We start from the raw sequence: 12,312 nt of genomic DNA on the forward strand, positions 1-12,312 counted from the left end.
GTTGTGTGATCCACCAGTCCAAAGTACACCTTTAACCACTGGAGTTTAATGGATTGTTTGTGCTGCATTTATGTGATTTTTATAGCTTCAAAAGTCTGGTAACCATTCACTTGCATTGTATGGATTTACAGTACAGAGCTGAAATATTTTAAAATCTTTGTTTAGCCGAGGTCAGTCATACACATCTGGGATGGCATGAGGTTGAGTAAAAAATTAGAGAGTTTTTATTTTTAGGTGAATTAAAACCAATTATAAATGAAAAAGCCTCATAAGAATGAATTATCAGTCTAAAATGAAGGCAGATCTGCACTCACGGTTTGTTTTCTGCTCTACTCAAACTTTCTTACAGCCTAAATATTCAAATGTACAGTATGTAGTGCTAACTGTGGCTATACATGTCTTTCATTTGTGCAATGCATCTTTTTGTAAATTTATTTGGGGTTATAATGACATTTGTTACAAAAACCCTTCTGAAATAAACTCATGGAATGTCATAAGAATAAGCTAGAACAACCAGTGTTTAACAAAAAAAAAAGTAAAGCAAGACTTTTGGGTTTTAACTTTTATATTCAATCCATTCCCAAGACAAAAAGATGTTTCTCTCTGGTATTATTCTTCAATCTGTACAATGCAACAAAGTTCTGCTTCTGAGATGTTTCAAAATAATATATATAACAACAGGTGAGCGATGACATAAAAAATACAGGTGAATTCCCATTACAATAGGATGACAATTGGTTGCTGTATTGAGCATGGTATAAAGGGGTAAAAACTTACACAATACACAAGGGTCCAACTCCACGTGTGCAGCTTGGCAACATCATGTAACTCCCAATATTATTTAAGCTCTGCTTAACTACTAACACTTAAAATTGCAATGCTCCACTAGATGGCATTTCCAATTAGGAAATTTGATATCAGGGGCTATTTAATATGCTGCTGATTCGTGTCTTCAACAGTTGAGGTCATAAGGCGCATTAATTGTAATGCTTATGTGCAGTTTTAAGCAATGTAAAGGCTTTGACTTGATTATAAATATCATATAAAATCAGGGAGGCAAATGAAGGTTAAAGAAGAGCATACTAGACCATATTTATGGAAGAATCTTTAAACCGTAAGTGTTTGTGTTGAACACAGAACATGCTTTCAATTAGGTCTCTTGGCTTCTATAATGAAAATCAACATGTCAGGCATCCAACGCTTGGTGGCATGCAATATAATTTCAGAAAAAAGGACAAAATAATTTCACTCTGGAGAGTAGCTATAAAAGTCGGAATGATGGATAGAGACTGATTCTTATAACCAGATATGAGGACAACAGGTATGCAGCTTTCAGGGTTTCATTCCACACCAAAATACCTGATATTGCAGCTGTCCCTTTTTTCCATCTAGCACCAGAATCATAACCATGCATGAGGTACAGCACTTTATAAAGAACAGAGACGTCATAGAGCTTCTCCACTCTACATTCTCATGTAGAAATTCGGGGCCATATGTGAAGCTCAGGTGGGTAAATAGGATTTAAAAAGGGGAAAGTGGGCTAAAAATGGGTGCCCTTTTCAGGAGTTCTTTGCATTAGTGTTTTCTGGCACCCAGTCTCTTAAATACACTGACTTCCCCAACGTCCATCTGAGCCCCATGACAGTCACCTGTACTACTGCTGACCTTAGAGCTGGCCAGAGCAAAGCTGCCCTGGGCCTTGCTTCTGCTACTTGTAACTCGACTGTCCTGAGTATCTGCAGACTGACTGACTAAAGAGGTAGGGTTGACTGAGGGAGCCATGCCCAGTCTCTGCAATACACCCAGTTTGGGTGTTCCCTCCTGTTTGGAGGAGGTTGAAGAAGAGATAGGTGGTGTACTTTCAGATGGGGGGTGTTTGTACTTCGTTCCTAGTCGACGTAGTGTGAGGGGTTTAGATTTGTTGGATATAGTCTCTTTTTTGGAGGAAGGAGGGGGTCGTTTCAGGACACCTGCATACTGCAGCACTGACCCCTCACCATCACTTTCATCATCATCAAAACTATCAGCAAGACCTCCAGTTTTTCCCCCAACCTCCTCATCTGCTTCTCCAAGTCGGCTAAACACACCTGTGGGCTGCTGCAGAACAGACAGGGAAAGAAATGCACAGATTCAAAAATAATAAATGTCTTCACGATGGATTTTTGCTTTTGTGTTTATCTGATGGATAATATCACTATAAATTCTCACCTTATTATCTGTAATGGTGTCTGCCTTAGACTCTGCCCCAAGTCTATCAAACACTGAGGTACGCTTTAGAACCTTGGCTGTGGCAATGAGATAATATAAATTAACATTAATCTTAACTGTACAAACTGTACATTTTCAAGTTGAGCATGCATTCAATATTTCAAATTATAGAAAGTTTCTAAAGTCTTCAATACTCACAATAAAAGTGGAACACGTATAGAAAAAAAGTATTTCACATAACAATGAATGAGATTACAGTATATGAACAGGACAAAAATTAAACAAAACCAGCAAACTTGCTCATGGTTGAGAGCAAATTTGCAAACAGGTTTCGCCATTTTAAACAGCAGTCGCATGTAAATACGATGGCTCAACAAATACACTATCACAGGGCACCTTTCTTGGCCTGCTGTTCAAGGATGCGTCGGGTGCGATCTGTTGTGCCTTTTGGCATGTTTATGATGTATTTCCCCTCAATTTCTTTAGTTACCCTCCGGCGCTTTACTTGTAACCCATTTTCTTTTGCTGGTTGGTTGGGCACTGTAAGGTGAAAACAAAGAGACACAGACTATAAATTTATAATTTTCCATTAAAAGATATGAATGTACTTATATTTACATTTAGTAATTTAGCAGACACTTTTACCCAAAGCAACTTATTAATGAGGAACATAAGCAATTAGTCATACAAAAGTCAAAAAAATCTTCAGAATCAAACTGCAAAGTTCTCAAAGTTGCTGTTGTAGTATAGAAGCTAGCGCAGAAGAAAGAGAGAGAGAAGGATTTTATTAATTTTTTTTAATAGTAAGTGAATTTAGTGTGGATTGGTTAAGTGCTTGCAGAACAGATATGTTTTCAGCTGTTTCTTGAATGCTGATATGGTATCAGCAGATCGTGTGGAGGTTGGAAGTTCATTCATGAACTTTCTCCTATCCCATCTTAATATGCAGAGACAGTTACAAGTAATTTGTAGGTTGATGTCCCCCAAAAATTAAACAGTGTGGGCCGCTTTGTTCTGTTTGATCATCCTGACAAGCCAGATAGATAATCATTATTTCAAAAGGGTGAGTTTTGAGCAGGACAATCAATTTGTCCGATAAATGGCAGACAATGGGTCCATCTGAACATACTGAATGACAGAACCGTTTGCTCATCACATGTGATCAACTTGTGTCAACACTCAACAGCGCCACCCAGTGAATTATGTTATAACTGCCAGTTTTAGTTTGTGTTCAGGATTTAACATGCATCTCACTGTACACATGGCCAGCAAAAGCAAAACTTTTGCGAAGTATTTTTACTATTCGAATAATTAGGCAGAACGATTATTCGACTAACAACCTTTCCTCAGCAGTTCCCTGTCACTTTTAACTTTCTTTTCTAATAAAAAAAGGCAAATATCAATAAAACTTCTATTATATACCATTTTGCAAATAATCAGATATCTAATTTAAACAGATCCAGCGGTTTCTTCCCTTCGAGCACTCACCTAAAGTACATTCTATGAGCCAGAATCAAAACTTTAGGGTCAAAAGTTCCACTGATTCACAAATCATGATGGTCAGTGGTCACAATCTAAGCAGGCGATCCAGGCTGTTTAAACTGTCAAGAGATTGCTGCTGTTCGCTGGATCCACATGATCGAGTGAGTGCAACCAAAGTCTTTCTAGCAAGTCAGTCCACTGTCGGCCATGTTTGGAATGCTCTTGGGAGGCTATTTCCAGTCATGCGAGTGCTGCTCCTTTCAACTTGAATGGGGAAAGACTGAAATCTCCAAAACGATTGGTCAAGATGAAGATTAAAGAACATATTTTAAATCAGCAGTAAAATCTGACAACACTGATATCATAAATAGTGATTCTTTACCTCAGATTAGGCAAAAAAAGCTTTTATAGCTAATGCGCATTCTTGAGTTGATTGACAGGTAATGTCTGTATCTAAAAGGTGGGTTGGCTGCAGTTGGGGGTTCTAATTTCTCCCATTAATTTTAATAGAATTGGCCCATCTCTGCTAAATAGTCTCTGGTGCAACTTCAAGGTAAAAGCGCTTCACATGTGCTATAAGTAAATGTCTTGTGACGTGGAGGGCGTGGCCGGGCCATGACTAGGCACGCCCGGCCCCCAATCGGGCTAATTAGCCGAGGAGAGGTATAAATGCAGCGGGACGTGGCAGTTCGGGAGAGAGCCACATGCAGCAACAGTGTGTGCGTTTGTGTTTTGTCTTTATGTTTTAATTTCTGATTAAAAGTTATTTTTATGTTTCGTCTGGCTCCCACCACCTCCTTTCCATTTTACCCTTTTGTTATAGTCTTATTCACTGTGCACTGTATGTACAATTGGTTTGATTCGGTATATTTTGAGTAAATGTGATCGCTAATGTGGACATGCCATCCATGGTTGCTGGACTATTGCGTGTAGTTATTTCCTTCCTAATATATTAACAATTTCTTCACGTGCAAATAAATTCAAAAAATTTGATGACAAAACATAAATCAGAAGAAACTGCTATCTTCCATTTAAAATATAATATTCATTTTTTAAATAATGTTTTACAAAGTTTTGTATGAAATTTTTTTAAAAACAGTAGTAAAGAGTTTTTTTTATTTATGCCATTAAAAAAAACATCCCTTTCAACTAATAATATGTACCTGTTTTGGCACTCGAGTTGGAGACCGTCACTGATATTCGGTTGTCAGGCCGCCGAGCGGGTGTGCTTGGTGGGGAGTCCCGGCTCAATGCGTTAGCAATCATGCGTGTGGCAGCTATCGGGAACATGAACATTGCAAGAGCTACAGCTTCAGCCCACCCAAAGATAAATCACTTCCTGTATGAGCAACTAGAAACAGCACTGCAGGAACACCGTACACTGAGAATGTGGCACATTTGCTGCTTAAGTACTTATGTGGAAAACAACATGTATAATACTTACGAGTGTTAGCAGTACGTCTCAGTTCAGCCTGTACACTAGTCTGCCCAGAAGAAATAGCCTCACTTGTCATTTTACACATATCCTGCATTAAGAGGCAAAAGGAAGGGTAGTTAATATGTAGAATAATGAAGCATGTCCATGCACAGTGAAAGCCAAGAAGGCAAAATTCAGTTTTGGGCGCATTTAAAGACCCTGATATCAAAATCAAATGTGACCTCACCTGTCTATACACATGCTTGGCATGTTTGAGAATAGATATGATGTCCCCGATGACTGTGATACCCAAGTCCATCATTATTTCCTTACTGAGATCCATGAGCATGTTCTTCTGGATCCTGAGCAGATAGCAGTTTAAGCATCTTTGGTAACACAAATAATGATGTGCTCTATATGAATACCCTGTTTTTTAAAATGTTGCCCATTCACATTCCAGGAATGGAACAAAAAAAATCCTGAGTCAAAAATGGTGATCTAAGTTTAACCTAGTACTAATGTGGAAAACAACTAGCAGATCATTTATTATTGTGTTTTGATATTTTGTGCATTATTTACAGCTCTTTTTGTATTTGATATTAATGTGATTTTAAGGTTAAGAGACACAATTATTTATATTGAAAATGTATATACAAAAATTTATTAATTGATTAAATGACACACTTTGCTTTTAAATGGATCGAAAATGCCCCTGCAACCAAGTAAAAAAATGCTACTGAAAATTAATTTCAAAAGGGCAAATATTTTTATTATACAAAGTACATTTTCTGACAAATGTAAAAGAAATGGTATTTTTTTCTAAGAATGTCATGCTTACCTGTTATCAACAAATGACACAGCATAATTGACAGCCAGTCCAGGGGGGATCCCAGCATCTTTGAAGAACTGGATCCACTCTGAGGTGGCTAGAGCACCAATGAAAATGTGGTGTTTATATGCATTCTAAACTGACATTTAAAATAAAAAAGAAACATGTGTGCAAGATTTTATGCTGTAAAATAAATGTTAAAAAAAAGGGAGAGGAGGTCAGTAGTATATCTTCGTCAACATGCATGACAAAAACAGAACATATGGCCAACCAGAGCAGCTGAGTGTTATTTTATGAGTCTAGTTACAGTAAATCAATTTTCCTGCTCAGGGCTGGTTCCCAAAATAAATAAAAAATACTTTCAATATATAGTTAAGACACAAGATATGTGTAATTATTACAAATATTAGTGTGCCTATCCACTTTATTTTTCAGCAAAACTAGGTCACAGGCATTAGCAACATTGAATGTGGACCACTTCCGGTGTCAGCCACTTCCAGCTATTATATATAGCTTGTGCTCAACCGATTTATTGGTCAGCCAATATTAGCCTTTCACTGATATATCATATCAGCGTATATGTTTACTGCTATGCACAGTTATTGAATTTTTTTTTCAGAACATATAATACAGAAAACAATGCTTGAATTGGTGTTATAGCATAGTTTGTCCAGCACAGCATACTCCAACTACATTGTTTACAGAGCTGATGGTGGCCCTGCAGACAGGGCAGAGTTAAGGGGTGTCTTCTCGGTAAGCTGCTAACTAGATTGTGAAATATATATTGGACATTTAATAAACAATGACTCCATTATCCCTTTACAATATAACTAATATAACGTTAACCCTGTCCCTGACAAACATGTTTGTCACATCTGTTTGCTACGTTAGCCAGCTATAGTTTTGTCATTGCAGTCAGTAATGCAGCAGATTGAAAGTTAAGCAGATTGGTTTTTGCGGCTCAACAGACAACGGTGCGGTGGTGGAATGTGTCTGTTAAGTGTTGATTTCACGCTATGTTGTTACCTAGTTGGTGAGACGCAATGCTGGAAAGTAAATAAAGTCCATCTTTTACTCTCTGTGACAACATAACTTAGCTACTTTCATTGCTTGTCAGCTGATTGTAAGCTAATATCTAAACATGTATTCAACAAACTGTTTTATTCAGGATTCACAGTTTGGTACCCCCTTTAACTGAACAATTGAAGTCGTTGCATTTATAAAATGTCATATTTAAAAGTCTGGTTTTCCACCGTTGAAAATTTCCCCTGAAGTTGTACAGCAGACTACTGTGGAACACTGCTGCCCCTGTATATCTTTTGACTCGACAGGTGTAAATGCTGAGAAACTGTGCTTCTTGTTTTACGACCTGCCCCTAATTGACTGGCAGTATTAAAATAGTCAGCATTTGATTAAAACTAAACTGTACTGATGTTTATTTAGCTAGTTATTGTATTTTTATTTTTATTTACTAAAATGGTCAGCAACTGACTGATGCTTAGCATACATTACTAATGTTTATTAAGCTATTTATTGTATTTTTATTTATTCGGTATTTTCTCAGTGTTCATTTCTAGAATTTGTTGACAAATATTCTTTGATAAAAAATATTTGTTCAAGAAAGAAGCCTTCTGAGTATCTTTGCACAGTCATATCAGTGCACAATCCACATAGAAAAGTTCTGTTTTCATTCCAGCGTAAAAATTAACTATATTAGCCACCATATCGGTAATCTGTGAATTTTCCCCGCTTTTATTTTTGCTTATAAAACATCACCTTTGGAAATAAATAAATATATTGGTTGCTCCCTGCACACCTTTCAAGATCTGTACTTCCAGAGAGAGGAAAAGGGCTGGTAAAATCTCTCTGGACCCCACTCACCCAGCCCACTACCTTTTTGAACAGTTGCCTTCTGGCCGACACTACAAAGTGCTGAGCAACAGAACCGTTAGCACCGGAACAATTTACATGAACAGTTAAAAATGCCCCCTTGAGTAATAATTATGTGCAATACACAGCTTAGTCTATTTATATTTATCCAACATATCTTACCTCTTCTACCCTACATTCTCTTGCATCATAACAGATATGTATTTGTACATACGTGTGTGTGTATATATATATATATATATATATATATATATATATATATATTAGTCTTATTGTGTATTTCTATATATACATACTTACATTTTCTATTAACTTTTTTTTTTCTATTTATTTTTATTATTATCTCGGTCTTGTTGTATTGTTTGTACACTGGAAGCGTCTGTCACCAAATTCCTAGAATGTGTAAGAATACTTGCCAATAAAGCTGATTCTGAAATAAATAAAGGCATCATCGAAGGTTATGCAAGTACATATAGCTGGAGGTTTACATGGAAACAAGAAACACTGCATCGTCACGATCTCGGTAAAGCAGATTTTGTTACCGTCTCTTCAATACAACACACAGCAACAAGTGAATTATTTACTTTTTTACTATAAATGCTGAAGTTAGAAAATTATCCGTCTTTGGCACATAATTCTGCTGTACATCCTGTGGTTGTGTGATAGTTTATAATCCCACATCACTAACTCTGGTATTATAATCTTCTAGTTATTTACACTGCGGTTAATAGCAGATTCACATTCGCCGAAATGCAGTCGCGTTGCGAAATAAGATGGAAATAATATAGGCTATAGTGTTACACATTTACAATTCAGACTCATCCACAGAGAAAAATATATTATGACTATGTATTACACTTTTATAAAACAGGATAGTAAAGTTGCGGCCCCGGATGTTGATTAGTCAATAGCAGTGATTTATACACGATGACCTCACCTGATCGTTATTTTTGTTACATGGCAACACTCTGTTTACTGTCAGGAAGCATAACGGAATAATGCATCTTATGTTTTTATTTTATTACATATACTTATAAATATATATATATAAGCAATATTCATATTAGACCGTTGTAAAGATAGTTTGAACTGTATGAAGAGAAACGTACTCTAATTTTTTTGAAAAAATGCTGGTTTTATTATTAATTATTATAACCATTTTAATAAAAGTAGTAAGGCACTCGAAGTTGTGCCATTTTGTGAATACTGTCGCGGCTTCCCGTAACTTATTGTTTGTAAAGAGTCAAGGGACAATCACTTTGAGTGAATGACTGTACAGGGGTTTTTACATTTCGGAAGACCATTTAAATGCCTTCAGAACAAAATGCACAATGGTTTGTGAACATCTAAACCTTATAACAAAAATTATATATATATATATATATATAATAAGTTACTAGGCTAATACAAATTTAGACGAGTTGTTAGTGTTTGTTGTAAAACAGAAGTCCCTCAAGGCGAAACCGAGTACAGTCAATAAAACACAAAAAAATTAAAAATAACTACAGCACAAACATGTTTCACTGGATATTTTGATATGATAGGCGAAACTGAGTCTGTGTGATATACATTCCACAGTTAATGTTTAAAGACGAGACTTGGGGCTGTTTAATTTAACCGTAGTCCCGACAGAACACGGCCATTGTATTGTATGTACATTGGCGCTTCGTGATGACTACACTACAAGACATTCACCTCAAAACTTCCGTCACTAAGAGCTAAATTCTGATTTAAGCCGCATTGTGAGCACATATAGTGACCACATTCCACTCACGAGGGTCATTTCTTTCTCTTACCTGTAGTGACGGTCGCCATCTTCCCAAGGAAAAACCAACGCGTTGCGGAAATCTTGTGACGTCACATCCTCTCCGTCTTCGGAACAAATCGACTGACCGAACATTCCGAATCTACCCGACCGAGGTTATAGTGGCTCCAAAACATGCTTCAATTAAAATTTTGTTCCATGCTGCTCCATTAGGTCATTTTGCGTGTAATTAGTAGTACCATAACAGCTGAAAGGCTGTTGATATACGGAAGTTTCCAAAGTCAAAGTGTATTTTACCTAGGAGAGTAAAGGACACGTAGATTTATCATTGACTGTTTCCATATGGACAACTGGGTCAAGAAAAGAAGCTCTTAAGCCATTTTTAAAATGTTTTATTTTTAATTATAAGCTTAATTTCCAACTGAATTTACAACTCGGCGTGCTACGTTTATGTTATCCACTAGAGTGCAGTAAAGTTCCATTAATTTAATTTCTTACTACAACAAACAGGTGTGAGAAATGCGTATGATGTACCTAATCATACTATTGTCAAGATATGTTTAGAAAAAAGCAGTAAATCTTTGTGAATATGTTTATTTGGTAGACATTTTCTTTACAAGAAAAAAATGGACGTCATACAAAGATTTTAAGATAGGACACCTAGTTTTCAGTCTATGTAACTATATGAGAAGTCCTTCCCCTTCTCTTAAAGGGCTAGAATTATAGCATAAAATGGAGAAAGGGTAAAAAGAGACAGGATATAAAACCGCAATTACATAATTCAACAGGGTTCTAAAGAAATCATGAGTCCACTCCTTTCAGAAAGAAATCTGCAAGACTGTCATCTGCGTTCTTAATTAAGAATATACAAAGACAATCAGTGTTGAAAAAGCACCATATTATTTTCAGTTTGAAATATTTTGCAATGGTTCTTATTACACCTATCTTTAATTTCCCCTAAAAATAAAAATAAAAAAAAAGGCAAACATTTATCTGAAACAGATCAGCCCTCATTTTTTTTTTTTTAACAAGTGGTTTATAACATTAGACCATGATCACTATATTTCACTATATTTATATTTGGCAATTTTCAGTGTGCATTAATTTACCTTTCGAGCACATTGAGCCAAGGGACACAGACTTTTACAACCTTAAAATGTCTCTATTCTTCACTGTGACACTGTAGCATTAAGGAATGACTTTTATCACACAATTCAGCTGATTTGCTACATGATTCTCCTAGAGTATCTGATATATTGCATTCTGCTGTGTCAACTCAAAGCACTGTGAATTTGAAAATACCTATGATAATCATAGCTTGAAAATTGTCTCTCATGATTGTGCAGCTGATTCTGAGTTCTTGCAAAGTGGAAGACCACAAAGTCACTAATACAGTATCATTTAACCAACACTTTGCATTTCCGTAAGCAATCATTTTAGAGTCAGATCTCAGCAAAAACACAGTAATAATATGTTTTGGCGTAGGAGTAACAAAAGCACCAATAGCTGAAAACCAAAACAACATAAAACTGTTGTGACACACACAATAAAGTCTTTTGAAGAAAGAATGTTGACTTTATATCACTGTTATGTTGTTGCATGAAGCTGTTTGACAGCACAAACTTGGTTAAATATGATTTCCGATATATTATAATGCCCCACTTTCTGAAATCACAGTTCTATCTTCATAATGTTTCATGACTAAGCTCTTGAAATATCAAAATTCAGTTGTCAATGCTAAATGAGAACAAAATTTCATCAATTGTCTCTATTGGACAGACTGTTGTCCTACAGTTCTCTTCGTTTCTGATTTCAATTTGAGCCTCTGACCCAATGTACCCATGAATTGGGTCTAAATTCAACCAACAAGACATTGGTGCACTTGTGTATATAAATGTAACATTAAAAGGCATTTCAATTTAAAAAACTGTACAGATATAAGCCTTTTTAAACCATAAAATACTACACATGAAGTCAAAGTCTTTAAGAACAATGGACATCCTCTATTTTAAAATAATTACATCTGTGTATGACATAGTATGGCATAATATTTGATCATGTCCATACCATGAATATATAGGGATGGTTTAAAGTTGTCCATCAAACCCTGAATATTACACCCACACCCACAAAAGCTAAGGGGTAGACAGTGCACACTGGACATGATAAATCAATCTGAAATACAACACCACTGCTTGATTCACAGCTGAAGTATACATTAAGACACTGAATACATACCATATTTTTTCTTTAGCATATTTATTTATTTTGCATTTATAGATATTTTTGCGTCCAGTGTGTTTTGTCCACAGGGGTTGATGAACAAGGGCTGTGGAACCAACCTCATGTTGACGATTCAAGCACAGCAAAAAGCAGTGGATAGCCTCCACAAACCTGTGATGCATATATATCACTGTATGTGCCACAGTTTGAATACAGTCATCAATACAATTACACATTTTGTATGAAAGGCAGTGACAATGCTTTTCATATTAAGGGAAAGGCAGTCTGTTCTTATTTATTATAATATTTTTTTTCTTTTAGAAAAATATCTATATTTTAACCAAAACCAAGTGCATCAAGCTCTCCCTTGTATCTTCATTGACAAAAATAACATTTTCTGAACACTCATATATTACAATCATTGTAGATATGTATGTATATATATATATATATATATATATATATATATATATATATATATATATATATATATATATA

The 12,312-nt window shown here is 35.8% G+C and overlaps 1 protein-coding gene across 2 annotated transcripts; it reads right to left on the reverse strand.

The window, feature by feature from the left end:
- Window positions 1–322: 322 nt before the first annotated feature.
- On the reverse strand, window positions 323–9,656 carry LOC127622942 (uncharacterized protein C19orf47 homolog). Of its 2 annotated transcripts, XM_052097132.1 has the most exons (8): window positions 9,623–9,656; window positions 5,946–6,033; window positions 5,355–5,469; window positions 5,135–5,216; window positions 4,854–4,967; window positions 2,605–2,748; window positions 2,209–2,285; window positions 330–2,097 (listed from the first exon to the last, which is right to left on the reverse strand). In XM_052097132.1, the coding sequence occupies exons 1-8, from the start codon at window positions 9,639–9,641 to the stop codon at window positions 1,576–1,578; spliced, it is 1,161 nt and encodes a 386-aa protein (XP_051953092.1). In that variant the 5' UTR covers window positions 9,642–9,656; the 3' UTR covers window positions 330–1,575. The 2 variants fall into 2 exon arrangements, with proteins under 2 accessions (XP_051953093.1, XP_051953092.1); XM_052097133.1 differs by lacking the exon at window positions 4,854–4,967 and having other exon boundaries at window positions 323–2,097.
- Between the last annotated feature and the right edge of the window lie 2,656 nt (window positions 9,657–12,312).

Source organism: Xyrauchen texanus, chromosome 29 (genome assembly GCF_025860055.1).
Source record: "Xyrauchen texanus isolate HMW12.3.18 chromosome 29, RBS_HiC_50CHRs, whole genome shotgun sequence".
In the NCBI taxonomy this organism is placed as follows: domain Eukaryota; kingdom Metazoa; phylum Chordata; class Actinopteri; order Cypriniformes; family Catostomidae; genus Xyrauchen; species Xyrauchen texanus.

Coding starts and splice junctions, on each gene's coding strand:
- LOC127622942 (XM_052097132.1), bottom strand. Junction 4,968..5,134: donor GAGACGTACTGCTAACACTC/GTAAGTATTATA, acceptor TGTTCCCGATAG/CTGCCACACGCATGATTGCT. Junction 2,098..2,208: donor ACACCATTACAGATAATAAG/GTGAGAATTTAT, acceptor TCTGTTCTGCAG/CAGCCCACAGGTGTGTTTAG.